The 16513-nt window shown below is 31.3% G+C and overlaps 2 protein-coding genes across 5 annotated transcripts; one reads left to right on the forward strand and one right to left on the reverse strand.

Moving 5' to 3' along the window:
* Positions 1 to 86: 86 nt before the first annotated feature.
* Positions 87 to 4425, forward strand: LOC142533438 (AP-4 complex subunit epsilon-like). Of its 3 annotated transcripts, XM_075640198.1 has the most exons (4): positions 87 to 209; positions 853 to 1688; positions 2719 to 2904; positions 3617 to 4425. In XM_075640198.1, the coding sequence occupies exons 2-4, from the start codon at positions 1620 to 1622 to the stop codon at positions 3782 to 3784; spliced, it is 423 nt and encodes a 140-aa protein (XP_075496313.1). In that variant the 5' UTR covers positions 87 to 209; positions 853 to 1619; the 3' UTR covers positions 3785 to 4425. The 3 variants fall into 3 exon arrangements, 1 of the variants encoding a protein (XP_075496313.1); XR_012816755.1 differs by lacking the exon at positions 3617 to 4425 and having other exon boundaries at positions 2656 to 3290; XR_012816754.1 differs by lacking the exon at positions 3617 to 4425 and having other exon boundaries at positions 2540 to 3288.
* Positions 4426 to 9840: 5415 nt separating this feature from the next.
* Positions 9841 to 13008, reverse strand: LOC142533893 (abscisic acid 8'-hydroxylase CYP707A2-like). Of its 2 annotated transcripts, none has more exons than XM_075640820.1 (7): positions 12722 to 13008; positions 11979 to 12297; positions 11467 to 11853; positions 11221 to 11383; positions 11018 to 11124; positions 10715 to 10833; positions 9841 to 10177 (listed from the first exon to the last, which is right to left on the reverse strand). In XM_075640820.1, exons 1-7 carry the CDS (start codon positions 12922 to 12924, stop codon positions 10060 to 10062), a joined length of 1416 nt encoding a protein of 471 aa, XP_075496935.1. In that variant the 5' UTR covers positions 12925 to 13008; the 3' UTR covers positions 9841 to 10059. The 2 variants fall into 2 exon arrangements, with proteins under 2 accessions (XP_075496935.1, XP_075496936.1); XM_075640821.1 differs by lacking the exon at positions 12722 to 13008 and adding an exon at positions 12569 to 12687.
* Between the last annotated feature and the right edge of the window lie 3505 nt (positions 13009 to 16513).

Here is a 16513-nt window from a genome sequence, read left to right on the forward strand (position 1 = left end):
TCTATCTATCAATTTTAAGAGAGCTTGAGAGAGAGAGAGAGAGAGAGCGCAAAGGATTGATTGATAGTTGCAGAAATGGAGACAGACTCTGCCGAAATATATAGCAGCGGAATAGGGTAAAAGTAGCCGTTGAGATGTAAAAGCTGCAGAGCTTCGGGTGGGGCGACGAATCGCATTACTCACCCTGGTGTAACGGTTGTGTTTCAACAGTAAAGAAGACAATTTGCAATCACTTGTTTAAGTTATGTTATATATTTTGAAATATAGCACAGACTTACTGCATGTAATCATTTGCCTTCAAGAATTACAATCGCTTGATTGGGAGCATTTTTTTGAAGCAAAAACTCATGTAAGACGGTCTCACGTGTAGTATTCTGTGAAACAAATCTCTTATTTGAGTCATCCATTAAAAAATATTATTTTTTATGCTAAGAGTATTATTTTTTGTTGTGAATATCGGTAGGATTGATCCGTCTCACATATAAAAATTTGTGAGACCGTCCGTCTCACAAGAGACTTATTATTTTTTTATGGAAAATTTTGGTGAAAGTAATAATTTGTAAATATGATAAGAATTATTATAGAAGATGTAACTTAAAAATTTTGTGTAAGAGTTGATAAAATAAATTAATATTTTAACATAAAATGAGAAGTTCGATTCTTCTCATTATATATTTTTCCATAATGACTGTGGAATATAGGGGCTCATAATTCTATTTAAAAAAAAAAAAAAAAAAACTCTTGTGCTCGTGGCATAAAATGTGTCATAACAAATAGTATTTAATTAATTTAAATTTTTATTTTTTCGTACGATGATAATAACTACAAAAACTCCTTCTCAGCTCGATTTAGGTCTTTGATCCTTGGTCTCCCGACCATTACGGGGCTTTTTGTAGTCCGTACACCTCAAAGACACGTAGCTATACATACGATTCAAAGCCTTGTTAGCTCCCTCACTCTAGTCTAGATCTTGGCTTGGCTCTCTGCTTCTCACCCCCGAAAAATCCGCAATTCACCCACCAGGAAGTTTCTTGCTTTTTGGTCGGTGATTGTTTCATGATTTTTGGTTTCGGATGAACTAAAAGCTGGAGCAGCTAAAGACGATTGGCAGGGAGCTCGTAATGGGCTCCCTAGGGGGGGTTTGGGCAGTCTAAAGAGCTCCTGGATCTCATCAAATCCATTGGCGAGGCGCGATCCAAGGCCGAGGAAGACCGCATTGTTCTACGGGAAATCGAAACGTTGAAAGCAAGATTGGGCGACACAAATACTTCGAAATTCAAGCTTAAAGAGTACATCATTCGCCTTCTCTACGTGGAGATGCTTGGCCATGATGCATCATTCGGGTACATTCACGCGGTTAAAATGACGCACGATGGGAATCTGCACTTGAAAAGGACTGGGTACTTAGCGGTTTCTCTGTTTTTTAATGAGGACCATGATTTGATTATCTTGATTGTGAATACGATTCGGAAGGACTTGAAGAGCGATAACTATCTGGTTGTTTGTGCCGCGTTAAATGCGGTTTGTCGGTTGATAACGAGGAGACTATTCCTGCCGTTTTGCCGCAGGTGGTCGAGCTTTTAGGACATCATCAGGAAGCAGTGAGGAAATAGGCTGTGATGGCGCTCCACCGGTTTCATCTGAGGGCACCCGGATCCGTTTCTCATCTCATTGCCAATTTCCGCAAGGTACACGTGTTTCAGGGATTAAGCGCTAATGTTTTAGTTGTTTGCATTCCAGTGTTCACATGTAGGATATCAGACTGTCAGTAGTCATGTTGTAATTTAAAGATGGAATAGTGAAGATTTGTATGTTCCATTCGATTGGAAAACCCAAGTAGTTTGTTCAGTGTGTGCATGATTCTGTATCGAGGCAGGGCATCGAGAATTAGCAGTCAAAAAAATCCTATATAGTTTGTCTGATATTTTACCAACACAGGCTCTGCACCTCCAATGTTTCAAATTTTTTGTCGTAATAGATGTAGATTCGTACACGACTATCTTAGTATCATAAGCTTGAAAACAGTTGACAGCTGGTTGCACATATATTTTGGAAAGGACTGTCTGTGTGTGTTTTGAGATACTAATTAGATCTTTTCTCGGGCATAATAATCCTCACGAAACTCTGCTGGAAAGATTCGAGTTTGACATTGCATGAAAGTATGGTTATATCGAAGGAATCTTTCTCACGATTTCTGTTACTCAACACAATTCAATTTTGAGGACTGTGAATGGCAGATAAGCAGAAGTCACTCTGTTTGAATTATACATTGTAAAAAAGTCGGGGTGATCATGTGATAATATTCTACATTATAAACTCTGGAATGTGGTGAAAACTGAGTGTATCCATGTTTTAGTTTCAAACTGCTGGAAATTTTTGCACTGGGAATTCCAAGTTATTTAAACTTTTGTATTATTAAATTAAATAGTTTACCTTCTCCTTTTTAAAACAATAATGTTTCCTGTCAAGTTTGTTCTTTTCTGAATTTTATCATGGAAAACATGAGTCGCTCAAATAATTTAACAACCTGGACTTTTAGATTTGATCAGATGTCACCTGTATGAGTGGTGCAGAGATGTATGAAGATTGTATAGAAGCCAGAAATCATTTCGTGAGCACAATGTTTGTCTTATGACCACTTTTATGTGCATTCAGAAAGCAGTTCTTGGTTTCTGGAGTTGAACATTTCTAGTTTTCCAACAAGTAATGTTGTTGCAGCGTCTCTGCGATAATGATCCTGGTGTTATGGGTGCGATCATTTACCCTCTTTTTGATCTTATTATGGCCGATGTTGATTCATTCAAAGACATGGTGGTTAGTTTTGTAAACATTCTCGAGCAAATAACGGAACGCAAACTGCCGAAGAGTTGTGATTACCATCAGAAGCCTGCTCTGTTCATTCAGGTGAGTGTTTTTTTCATTTTTGCCCTGATAAGCCTTCAAGTTTATGTATCTGTGCTTTTGATCCAAGTTGGTTTGTTTCATTTCAGATTTAGAATAATAGTTTATAGTTCCTGTAGGTTTCAAAAGAGGAAGTTGGTGCACTTGTCTTGCACACTTGTTTCCTGTTTTTTCGAAGTTGTCGATGTTATCTGTTTTATGCTAAATGGTGGTTCCATTTTTATCTTTTTTTCCTGATTCAGTAATGGAGACGTCTTTTTAGGTTTCTTTTATGGGCTCAAACAAATTGAACCTAAAGTGCACAAGCTTCGTAAACACACCTTATACTAGTAAGACACACCAAGCGTTACTTTATGACATAAATGAAGTGAATTTTATTACAGAATTACATAGCAAAAATATATGATATAAATAATTAAATAATGTAAATCAAATGTTCGTCGGTAAATAACTGCTTATTTATAAATATAAACTTCAATTATGTGAATCACTTAACCACACTTCGTCTTCCTCAACCATATATCATCACCTCCCAAAATTAAGGGATCTCCATGCTAGAAGTTGAAGGATTTCTTGGGTTAGGATAATAAATTTAGAGAAGCATACCCATTCCATAGATCTAATGAACATTGGTGTCTAATTTTGCTGAGAGTCGATCTACATTACCTGTTAATGGTGAAAATTTTCATACCTATATTTGAATTTGATGAAAAAGTCCCTAGCCGTACCAATAAAAGAGTTGGGTGGAGCAAGAAGAGTAGCAAATAACGGAGACAAAGCTGTGGGCATTGCAAAAAAGGCTGACCGTGGCAGAGGAAGAACACATGCGGTCAGAAGAAGAAAGGATGGAGGGGTGGAAGGGGAGGAGATGACTTCACTCTAGGTTTTAGGTGTTAAAAGAGGAAGGTAATATTATTTAACAAATAGCGCTTTACTTTTAAGATGGATAAAATAGAAGCGTGAGAAATGAAGAAATAATAAAGAAGGTAGGCCGGAAATGAAATAAGGAATGAGGCAGAGTATTGGCGGCATGAAAGGTCTGTTTCTTTGTGTGTGTGTGTGTGTCTAGAGGCTCACGAACAACTTACGAGCTATGGAACAAAATATTTCGGGCTTGAAATCAGTTAAAAAATAGTTTGGACATATCTGAGCTCGGCCGACATTCGAGAATTTCGACAAAGAGTTGAATAATATTCTAGTTGGCTTAATTTGTTTGTACCTGTAGCTTGGAACCTTTCTGGTTAAAACCTGGTGCTTGTAGTGTGGCAGAAGTTCTCCAAAAGCTGTTAATGTCCTCTTCTATTGTTTTCTTCTGTCTTGTTACTTGCGTCTCATCTCACTTTCCCACGAGTGACTTGTGACCGACCGAATACTTGAGTCCAACCGAACCTTCATGTTATTCAAATCGTTATCAACTTTGTTAAATATGATGTTGTCCAATCAAATCCAATATCTGCTAGAGTGGATGTTTGTAAACTAACGGTTGGTTAAGGAATTTATTGACCCGGTTGTAATTAAATGGGGTGTATTCAATCCAGATTTTTGATGATTTTTAATGACTTTTTCAAACGATAGACTTTTATGGATTTGATATATTTTTATTGACTTTTACAGAATCTCACAGATTTATAAACTCATTTATGTAGACTTTTTTGCAAGATTTTTATAGACTTTAGTGGATTTTTTTTATAGAATTTTATAGATTTTGTACTTAATCATAACATATTATTTTTTTATTAATTTATTTGAACCAATAATTAATTGACATATATAACATATTCAGTTTGAAATTATTTTTCAATATTTATATTAATAAATAAATTTACTTATTTAAAAGTTAAATCATTTAATCCTTATATGTGTATATATGTGGGTTTGTATGCATGTTTGAAAATTTTTTAAAATACATCAATTGATTAATCTGTGACCTTATTTTTAAATTGATAATATACATGTGAAAAGAATATTGTTATTGTGTGAATATAATTTTGTATAAAATATCATAGCTTATATATTAATTGAAAATACTAAAATGAATTTAAAAAATCATGGTTGTTACGAGACTATTCAATTATTAAGAATTAAGCAACATTTTTTGGATCATCTTTTATTATTATTGAATATTACATTAATTTGTATAAATAATAATTTAAAAATCACAAAATCAATTCCATAATTCAAAATTTCATGTGATATTAAAATAAAAAATTATAAATGAACAATCAGCCAAAAAATGAAAATTTTGAAAAGGAAAGATGAAAATATATATATAGATAAACTTCGAAAATTTGATAGAGTGATAGAGATAGATGAGAGGAAAGAATATAAGAAGAGATGTGATGTGAAGCAACAAAGAGGAAAATAAATAGCTTGTGTATGAGTTAAAAGTTTTAAAAATCCATCCAAATCTTTGGGTTTAACCAAATACAATTTTTTACAATTTATAGTTGTACCTTAGGCTTTAATGTTTGTATGTTAATGAATTTCATGAAGTTATTAAAAGTCTATGGAAAATTTGAATACCTATGGACTTTTATAGAATTTTTAAAAGTCAATGTTGAATACCACTTGACTTTTTAAAACTCTATGAAAGTCTATTTTGAATACCACTAGACTTCTGTAGAATATGTAAAAATTTTAATTGAATACATCTAGACTTTTAAAATCTACAAAAGTAATTAAAAGTCAATAAATTCCCTCTATTGAATACACCCCTATAATAGTCTTTATTTTAATATAATTTACGTTTCATAGTTTTTTTTTTATCTGTATACACATGCAAATTTCGAAAAAGGTTCTCCCTTCTTCTCTTCAATTTTCGGTCAACAAGAAAACAAAGAGTTTGAGCCGCCTTTCGTTTTTTTTTATCAACATTAAAAATATTTATTAACTTTTAGTGCAATTTAGAAGAACATTCGATCCAGTCTTGGACCGGATTAAGAGAATTGAAGAAAGGTGTTCAAGAAGATTGTGTTGTGAGATTATTTCGAAAAATGTGAATGAACTCCAAGTCACGTTTGCAACGTTTTCTTTTAAAAATGTTTTTTCCCTCGCTTTAGTCACAGAGATACGAAAAATTTCTCTCAGAATACAATGGAGATTTTCTGAATTTTTTAAAGGACTAAATCAAATCAGAATCTGAATGTTTTTCTTGAACTAATGATGTCATGTAGATAGAAATTAAACATTGATTTAGAACGGACGCGACTCTTCATGAAACAATGCACCCTTTCATGAAAATGCATCATGAAACAATGTGTTGTTTCCAAAGAGTTGTCTTACCCCTTGCGAAAGGTTGTGTGGATTTTGAATAGATTTTGGGGGCAACCGATCCCCGTAATTTTCGCATTAGTAACTTTGTTCGTTATCAACAACAAAATAAATTATGCAAAATTTATCTAACAGATTGTTCATTAATGAATACTACAAGATCTATATCCGTTAATCTTGGAATAGTTGGTGTCTAGTGATTAAATCAACAAAGGTGTATTCATAAACGTCATATGAGTGTTTTAATTTTTTTAAACAATATGAATGTCTAAATACATATCTAAATGTCAAATAAAATTTTTAAAACTTTCTGTGTGTTTTGAACATAAGAAAATCAATTTTGGGACCCAAAATATCTGATACTATTTATTTTTGTTTCTCAATTTCATGTTCACTACTATAGTTTGGAATGTTGTAGACCTATCATTGAACTATCTTTCTGCCAGCTGTTGCTTTTAGGTAAAGAACATGAAAAATAAAAGCAAGACCTATCATGACTAGTAATGGGATTTTTATTTTTTACTTTTTAACAAAGTAATGGGAAAAATTTATAAAAACATTTCAGTGTAATTTAGTTAACATTCAAATTTTTATTTAGTATGATAATTTCAAGTTTTTTGAGTTTGAGTTGCTTGTGGTCAATGTTTTGTTGGTCTGTGCTTGATTACATTGTTTTGTCTTCGCCCCAAATGCTTTTTTTTTTTTTTTACGGTTCTTGATGTAATAATTTACATTTATATGTTAAATAAAATTTTATTTGAAATTAGTGATTTAATTACATTTAAGTAGAATAAATTTTCTTCACTTTTGGCTGGTGACAAAGATATCCCGTTTTCATAATTTTTTTTAAAAGGGATAAAAAAAAATTGCAATACGTCATTAAAGATTTCGAACAAGGTTCTATACCACATAATGAGTGGTGAAACATTGAGTCAGGTTTTAATACTACAAACTTGAGAATGTCTGGTTAGAGTTTAATGTAAAAAAAGTATTTATAATTTATTAAATAAGTAGTTAAATTATTTCAATATTGAAACCAAAGGTTGACATTTTATTTGGCATTAACAGCTTAATAAAATCTCCATCCCATTAATCATTTTTTTTTTGTTTTCGACCAAATCGTTGTGTTTTTTCTCCATGTTTCAAACTTGATATATATGTTTTCAAGGTTTTATACTTGCTCATATTGATTATAGCATATTGATTTCAAGAAATACATGATGTAAATTTTTGTACAGATTCAAAGTTAAAGATTTTCGTCATCAAGGCCCAGGTATTCTCCTATAAATACCAGGTTTGGGTGTCTCAAGTCAGTGACTGAGGATATGAGTGAAGTGCAGCTAAGGGTGCTGCTGAAAAACAATATATCGACCCTTCTAACGTTCTTCTTTGTGATTTCAATCTCAGGATAATTTCAAAGCCCTGCGTCTATACTAGTGACACTTGCCGGAATCGGACCCTAAATTTACCGTGAGTATCACTTATTAATTTAATATGTTAAAGCTATAGATTGAGTTGATTTATGACTAAAATGAGCAAATATTTATTTGGGGAGGAATAATAATGTCATACTCGTTGCTGATCAAGCCTTGTTAAAGACCGACTCCCTTCCATTTTTGGCATCTAAATTTATTCTTTTCATAAGGTTTATTAACTTTATCATCTTCAATTATTTTAATAGATAGTATAAGAAACGTGTTGGTTTGTTTGTGATGTATGTTTTGATTGTGAAGGAACGTAGAAAGTAGCAACTTTTATTTAAATATTTTAATTTAATAAAAACAAGCACATTATAGTAAAAGGATTATGACTGATTTATACGGTTGGCATGTCCATTCCTTATAATTTTATGTTTTATAATTTTTTTTTTTGTTTTATCACATATTTAAAGTTTCATAACTTTTGTGTTTGTCCTCTAATAAAATATGATTTTAATAAAAAAAATCATTATAATTTATTTATTTATTTATAAAAACTCGGGCGATTTTTCTAATTTCTCGGCCATTAAATTTGGTTAAATAGTCAAATTGTAGAATGATCTATAATACACACGTAACATGCTCATTTGTGAAAGAGACCAATTCAAAATTTGAGAGTGAGCGCTGAACAGAAAAGGCTGTCATTGATTAATGACATGTCGGAGTTCAATAGTCAAGACTTTGACGATTTAATATATAATGGATATTTAAGCCGCGTACAATTTCACACCTATTGAAAACTAAAATTGGGGGGAATTGGAATTACATCGTAATAAGAATTTTGCATTAGGGCACCCACAATACCCATATCGTCCAAATATTTGACACCACCAAATATTCACTAATTGATGACTGTGGACTATGAGACCCACAAATATTTGAAAAAATACATCTACTACCGTGGATGGCCTTACTACGTTAGAATTTTTTTAGGGGTCTTTAGCTAGATCTAACCATTCGAATCTCAAAAAAAAAACAAAAAACAAAATAGAATCTGTCATTAAGAAATAGATTTGGGTTTAAGTGGCATCTAGAGTTTCAATTTGAGACAAAATCTCGAGTTTTAAATATTTATTTAAAATTAAAAATGAAAAGAAAAAAAAAAAGAGATTGATTATGTTTATGATTTGATTTGGATTAAGGATAAAAACGAATTTTAGACATGTTTCGTCCTGAAACCCAATGGGTTGAACTCTTTAAAAAATATATAATTTTATTATTTGAATCTCTATGTAATAAAAAATATTTAAAAAATAATGAATTATCGAAATTTAATTTCTAATTTTATACTAATAATATTTAGAAACATAACATATTATAATAAATTAAAATATATTAATTTATGACAAAAACTTGTGTGAGACGGTCTCATAGATCGTATTTTGTGATACATATATCTTATTTGGGTAACTCATGAAAAAAGTATTACTTTTTATGCTAAAAGTATTAATTTTTATTGTGAATATTAGTAGGGTTGACTCGTCTCACAGATAAAGATTCGTGAGGCCGTCTCACAAGATATCTACTCTTAATTTATATTCAACATATAACAAAAGTAAAATAATGATTATATAATTTCATATTAAACATAGACTAAAATTATATAATTAAAAAAATATAGTAAACTAAGATTAAGTGGTTCTTATTTGAAAATTAGGGTTGAGTCAAATATAGATTGCCAAAAGTGATACTCCAAAAAAAATGCTTAATTGTTTATATCTATTTCATATGTAATACATAAAAAATAGTGTTTTTATGTGATTTTTAAAATCTTTAAAATATATCCTTTTTTTTCATCCCTCTGTTTCTTGTCTTTGTTTGCATGCAAAATTAAATTTTTGTAAAAAATAATATAAAAAACTTATAAAAACCGAGTAGGTCTCTTGTGAGACGATCTTACGAATCTTTATCTGTTATACGGGTTAACCCTATCGATATTCACAATAAAAAGTAATATTCGGATGACTCAAATAAGATATCTGTATCACAAAATATGACCCGTGATACCTCTCACACAAGTTTTTGCCATAAAAACCGACATAACGCGTGCATACAAAGCTATTTTTTTATTGATGACGCATACAATATGCAAACTAGGCAGCAAAATTGATATGTACTTGAAACGAGGTTCTTATTTATTGACTTGCGGATCTTTTACATATTAATTTATTATCTAATTTAAAAAAAATAAAAAAGAAATAAAGAAAAAGATCCATGCTTTCCTACCCTTGAATTATTTTAATCCTATTAGAAATATATGCACTTTTGACTTTCCTTCACCCTTTTTCCACCAGAAATCTTCTTCTGGTTTGTGGGTTTTTTTTTCCTTCTGTATTTTTCTCCATCATACACACTTCGAGAAAATACAGAATATTTTCTTCAATATTATTCTTTCCATATTTAGGAATACTTATGTTTGTGCAAAATTGTCGGAGACCATTTTGCGAGTGAGCTTGATTGGCAAACCATCCTGGGGAAGAGCAAAGGGTCCATACTGAATTCCATTCTCTGGATCCACTGCAGACCACCTACAGCATACATCAAACCAGATGATTATAATTCGATGATTATGTTGTTTTTTTTATGCGTTGCTTGTGTAAATAATTTAAATCCAAACAATAAACTAATACGATGAAATTGCATGTGACAAGGTTTGACTTGTCTATGATATTATCCACCTGTTAGAATTGAACAGTTTGTGAATGGACTAGGTTGTCGCTATGTATTTATTTTCATATGTTTGAGTGAATGACAAGTGCCCTTTAAAATTTACTCATGATATTTGATTACATATATAATATGATAAAAGAACATGCATGTCAATTAAACGCAGCCTAGACTGAACATATGATATATTTGTTTTATAGTCTCACGAATCAATTTTATGAGACTGACTTTCGATCTAATTTATAAAAACTAAAATTATTTTACTACATATATAAGTCGGCTGTCGGTCCGACTCATAATAATAATAATAATATGAGATATCCTCTCAAGCTCACTGTCTTCAACAATTATTCCAATAATTATATGTATAATTTAAAAGACACTCACTCATGACTCACCTGTACTTGGTGGTGAGGTGGTGCACAAGGACCAGTGTCTCCAGTTTGGCTAACTCATTCCCAGGACATGAGTGGGTCCCACTACCAAATGGCATGAAACTATTGGGTTTGGGAGCTACCTGTTAAATCAAAGGGATAGATACGTTAAAACCCTCGAATCATGGAAAGATAAGGACGTGCCAATATTTTAAAAAAATATATATTTTTTTTTTAAAAAAAAAGCAATGAGTTTTTTGTAGAAATTTATCAAAATTCACGTGCAAAGAAATGGTGGTTTACTCTTTTTTGTAATATAATTTTTACCTCAAATCTTGAAGGATCAAATTTCTCAGGTTCCTGGAAATTGTCTGGACTATGATGAATGTTTCTGAAGAGTGGTAATACTTTCCATCCTTTGGGAATAAGGTATCCTGCAAGTTAGTTTTTGGGAAAAAAAGCCTTAGGACAAATGTTCAAGATTTCGAAAGGGTATCATTTTTTTTGCCCGAATGATTAAATAAACTCACCATTAAATTCTACATCTTCAACAGTTTCTCTGAAAGTAAAAGATAGAATAGACGCAACTCGAAGTGTTTCTTGAATAACCCTTGTAGTGATTGGCATTTTCTTGGTATCTGCCCAAGTCAATAACTTCTCTTCTTTGTACTTCATGATGGCCTCTTGCTCTTCCTGTAAAGTTAAGATATGTAAACGATTGCGCACAAGAAATCGATCGAATCGTGTAACAGATAAGATTGCATTAGAATTCTTACGGTGACAGCTTGAAGAACACTTGGATTTTCAGCAAGGAACTTAAGAATCCATGTTAGGACACTAGCAGTGGTGTCTCGAGCTGCGAATATGACACCGATGATATTGTCCGCGATCTGTTCATCTGTTAGACCTACGGCCTCTCCCATGAATGATCCGAGCAAATCGGCGTGGTCGCTTTTGGTTTGTCGCCTGAGTGACAAGATTTTGGCCAAGATTTTATCCAATTCCTTCCTAGCTTTCATTGCTTTGTAAAAAAGTGTTCCGGGGACGTTGATTGGCATCGAATTGTACCCCTTTTCAAGAATGTAATAGCACCTCTTTAGATCTTCTCTGTACAGAGCTTCGTCTTTTCCAAATATTGAAATTAACGCCACGTTGAACGTGTACTGCAAGAACCAATTTGAGAGTCAAGATTTGAAATATTGCGAGACAAAAAGAGGGGAACTCTGTTTTTTCCGAGATCTTTCCCTCTTTTGTTTTGTTCAAGAACTGTGTATTAAGCAGGACATACTGTTTTCATTTCTTGATAAGTGGTCATCAATTTTCCCTCCCATGCTTCCAGGGATCCAACGGCTAATGACTCGATGTGTGATACGATGTTTTTGATCGACTCGGGCATGAATGCTCGGAGGACCAGTTTCCTGAGCTTAGTGTGGTATTCTCCTTGGTGGAAGAATATGGCTTGCTTGCCTATCATTCTCTCTTTGCTAGCCGGAAACGTGGGCTTGAAGAGATGAGATTTGGAGACCAACACAACTTTTGCTGCCTCTGGACTTGAAATCATCACACAAGGACATCCTAGTATGTGACTCTTGAATATGGAACCATACCTGCAGATTTCAAGTCAAATCAAGAACTCCATCAGCCCAATCTTAAATTTAATTCCTAAGAAGGAATAAATTTGTTTCGTAGGAAATCACGAGTGGATTCGTGGTATATATGTCTGAAACTGAATCGTGCGAGTTTAAATCCATCATTTCAAATCCATTTGATCGTCGATATTATATGTTTGGAGATTCTAAATTCATTGCCAATATGTTAAAAATCATGAGAAAAATTTCAAATGCATCCAATATGAATAACATTTAAAATCTAAGTAACCTTCATATCCTTCTATTCAAACGCATGCTCAATGATTTAGCCATTGGTTTTATACAGTATTCCTACGACTCAAGTTCTAGACATGCAAGATGAGTGCTTTTTATACATAACAAACATGGAAAAAAAAAAGAGAGAAGAAAATCATATACTAACTTCTTGACTTTGGAGGCAAAGAAGACATTAGGGTTTTGCGAATATAATATCAAGGTTTCACCAATGTAAGGCCAACCCATTGTTCCTGGTGGAAGTGGCAATTGCACAGTCCCAGATGACAAGATTTTGAGGATGTGATTTAGGACAAAGATCGAGAATAAAACCAAGGCCACAATCAGGAAACATGAAGAAATGAAACCCATGATTGTCTGCACTAAAGTTCAATTCTTTCTCATTTAATTTTCTTGTGTGTAGATTAAATTTAGGCAAGCTCAGGGGGTATATATAAGTAAATATTATAGATCTCAATCGAAAAATAAAAATAAAAATAAAAAAAAAAAGAAAGAAGAGAGAAACGGCACTTTCAATTACAGCTCAATCCCACATCAATAATCCCTTCCAGCTCATGAATTTGTTAGGGCACATAGAGACAGAAAACATGAAGAAAATTATATGTAATGCAATGTATTGTTGTATGTAGTAAGGTACTAGTGATGACACATGTCAGATTATGTTGAGCTAAACAAAAAAATTATCTTTCCTACTGTTTTATTTTCCAAACTCATTCATATAAAAATATATAATTTATTTCGGATATTTAGAAAAAAATTATTATAAAATTATATATAGCTTGAGATGGGCTGTCGTGAGTTTTGGTAGACCGTGTCTAGTTCTTATTCAAGAGATGAATTAATTAAACAATATATTTTGGAATATTATATATATATATATATATATATATATATGTATGTATGTATGTAAAAGAAAGGGCATATTGTCTCTTCCGTACAATCCCATTATTTTTGCTTTACCAACGTATGGATACATGTGTTATGTAACAATCTTGTTTTTTATATATATTACAAGTGTGATAAATTTTTATTTTGTAAATTTTAGATTTTATTTAAAATATTGATTAATAATTAAAACAAATTAAATCGAAATCATCGAATATTTGAAAATCCAAGAAATCAATCAGAGTCTCGGTAAATTATGAGAAATTATTAGAGATATAAGTTTGAGATGTGTTTAAAAGAAAATGAAGATGTAAGGATATTTTACAAGACTTCACCAAATTGATTGTATGTCAATTAGTAAATATTGACATTCCACGTTGATAATATAGATAGATAGATAGATAGATAGATAGATATGGAAATTTGGATAACAAAATGTATTCTATAGATAACCTAACATTTACGGCATTGGTGTGGGTCGTAATAAAGTTTTGAAGACAAATAGGAAAAAGTGGTATATATAGAATTATATTTGTCATGTTTGGTAAAAAGATAAATATTTTGTATACATTATTTGACTCGTGAGATGAGATGATAGAAAATATTTGAGTAGGTCTCTTGCGAGACCGTCTCACGAATCTTTATCTGTGAGACGGGTCAACCATACCGATATTCACAATAAAAAATAATACTCTTAGCATATGGATGACTCAAATAAGATATATGTCTCACAAAATACGACCCGTGAGGCTGTCTCACACAAGTTTTTGTCAAGATATTTATGGCATTGGCATGGGTCATAATTAAGTTTTGAAAACAAATAGGAAAAAGTGGTACAGAATAATTTGGCTTGTTTGGTAAAAAATAAATATTTTGTACACTCGGTATACATCACTTGGTTCGTAAAATGAGACGATGAAAGACGTTGAATCTCAGTGATTTAAAGTGGAGGTGGTTTAACATGTTATTTTCGTGGTATTGATGCATTTTACTTCATATTTGGCAAGCAGCATATTGGTCATGGTTTCTTAACAATATCGTTAAATTCTTTGATTTCAAATATTTGGAATCAAAAGTAAACATTATATCATTTGACTTTTTAAAATAATTATAATTTATTATGAAAAAGGTCTTTAAAAAAAACCATGTCATTTATATAGCATGGGCTGGATCTAGAAAATTTATTAGATTTATGGACGTGAAATCTTGAGAATGATTTTGAATTAAATTTATTTTTCGGGATATAAATATTTTTCGGTACTGGATGATCGATGGGGACTTTCCCTCTTTGTAGGCAAGTCCAAGCGCCTAAAAACCAAGACACGTGTGATATATTTGGTCAACTCTAGGACTCGTATTTGTCTTTTTCATTAATTTTCAAAATTGAATTTTGACCATTAGACTAATCAATTGAAATTACCTCGAATTTGACCAATAGTATTTCAAAGTAAACAATCAGGTATTTATTTATGACTTTATTTAATTTTATTTTATTTTATTAACTATAATATATAATAAAAAGGAGATAATTTCAAAGCGCATAATAGGTACCCGCTTAAAAATTCACATTTTTATACTTAAAAAATTATAATATTTATTTCTTGAATTAAATGTTTCATATTTTTTTAGGATCAGGGATACTTACAAATTTAATTTGGAAAAAATGAAACATTTAGAAGTCAAATACGCTGATACGCTCTAAGTTTATGTTGAAAATATATATTATTTAATATCACAAAGTCACTTATTTACACTTCTTCTAATGTCATTGGTGACATCACTTGTTGTTTTCAATATTTCCTATAATAAAAATAATATTTTAAAAGATCGGATAAAAGATATTTCTCATAAAAAAAATTCTGTTAGATGATCTCATAAAATTTTTTATATGTTTTAAATTAATTACAATGACGCACCCATTTTAAAATCTTTTAAGACTTTATTTGAGAATAGTAAAAAAAAAAGTGTTTTCGAAATGTATAGCATTTATGGATCACACTTCACACACATGCACATATTAATAACTCTTGTGTGAGATGGTCTTATTTTTATTTGTGATATTGGTCACGCAGTTCGCGCTGACTTATATGCGTAGTGAAAGATAATATTTTTGACATAAAAATAATATTTTTTCATGAGTCGAATCGGGTTGAAGATCAATATCATAAATTTGATTGTGATTAGTGAGATAGTATAATAAGAGTTGAGTAGGTCTCTTGTGAGACTGTCTCACGAATTTTTATGTGTGAGACGAGTTAACCCTACCGATATTCACAATAAAAATTTATACTCTTAACATAAAAAGTAATATTTTTCATAGATGACTCAAATAAGAGATACGTCTCACAAAATACGACTCGTGAGACCGTCTCAAACCAGTTTTTGCCACAAAAATTTTTGTGTGTGTGTATATTTTATTATTTTTAGGGGAACAAAATTTATGTTTTCCAAAAGCATATGTAACTTGAAATATTATATATGAATATAAGTTTTTCCCACACGTTTCGTGTCTGAACTACATTTTTCATGTGAAATAGTTTAGATAATATTAAAAATAAATTACCAGTACTAAAATATGTTTTGACAAAGTAATAATTTTAACACGCGTACTTCCATCGAAAATATCTTTTTATTCACTAAAGTTTCCGACTCATAACTTTATAACTTTAAACTAAATCAAAATCATGTAATTCGATAACTTTTATATTTATATATATATATATATATATATTTATATTTATATATATATGTGTGTGTGTGTGTGTTTTACAAATTTATGTCAAAATTAAATTTTAAAAAATTTTAGGCATAAATTTTCCGAAACCCATATTTTCCGAAATTTAGGTTTTTCATTAATTTACATCCAAGATCAGGTCAAACGTTATCAAACTTACTGAATTTTGAATTATAGACTAGCTGGTATTTCATTCAATTAGTTTATTATTAGGTTTTTTGTGAGACGGTCTCGCAAGATCTATTTTTGTAAGACGGGTACAGTGAAAAATAATACATTCAACATAAAAATAATATTTTTTTATAAATCAGACCGTGTTTG

Source organism: Primulina tabacum, chromosome 18 (genome assembly GCF_025594145.1).
Source record: "Primulina tabacum isolate GXHZ01 chromosome 18, ASM2559414v2, whole genome shotgun sequence".
Taxonomy (NCBI): Eukaryota; Viridiplantae; Streptophyta; class Magnoliopsida; order Lamiales; family Gesneriaceae; genus Primulina; species Primulina tabacum.

Excerpts from the sequence above, each read along its gene's own strand:
- LOC142533438 (XM_075640198.1), top strand. The coding sequence starts at position 1,620 with ATGGCGCTCCACCGGTTTCATCTGAGGGCACCCGGATCCGTTTCTCAT. Across the intron at positions 1,689-2,718 it reads TCATTGCCAATTTCCGCAAG|CGTCTCTGCGATAATGATCC; the intron begins GTACACGTGTTT and ends ATGTTGTTGCAG. Across the intron at positions 2,905-3,616 it reads AGCCTGCTCTGTTCATTCAG|TCCCTAGCCGTACCAATAAA; the intron begins GTGAGTGTTTTT and ends TTGATGAAAAAG.
- LOC142533893 (XM_075640820.1), bottom strand. The coding sequence starts at position 12,924 with ATGGGTTTCATTTCTTCATGTTTCCTGATTGTGGCCTTGGTTTTATTC. Across the intron at positions 11,854-11,978 it reads CTTATCAAGAAATGAAAACA|TACACGTTCAACGTGGCGTT; the intron begins GTATGTCCTGCT and ends TGGTTCTTGCAG. Across the intron at positions 10,834-11,017 it reads TTGATCCTTCAAGATTTGAG|GTAGCTCCCAAACCCAATAG; the intron begins GTAAAAATTATA and ends TTGATTTAACAG.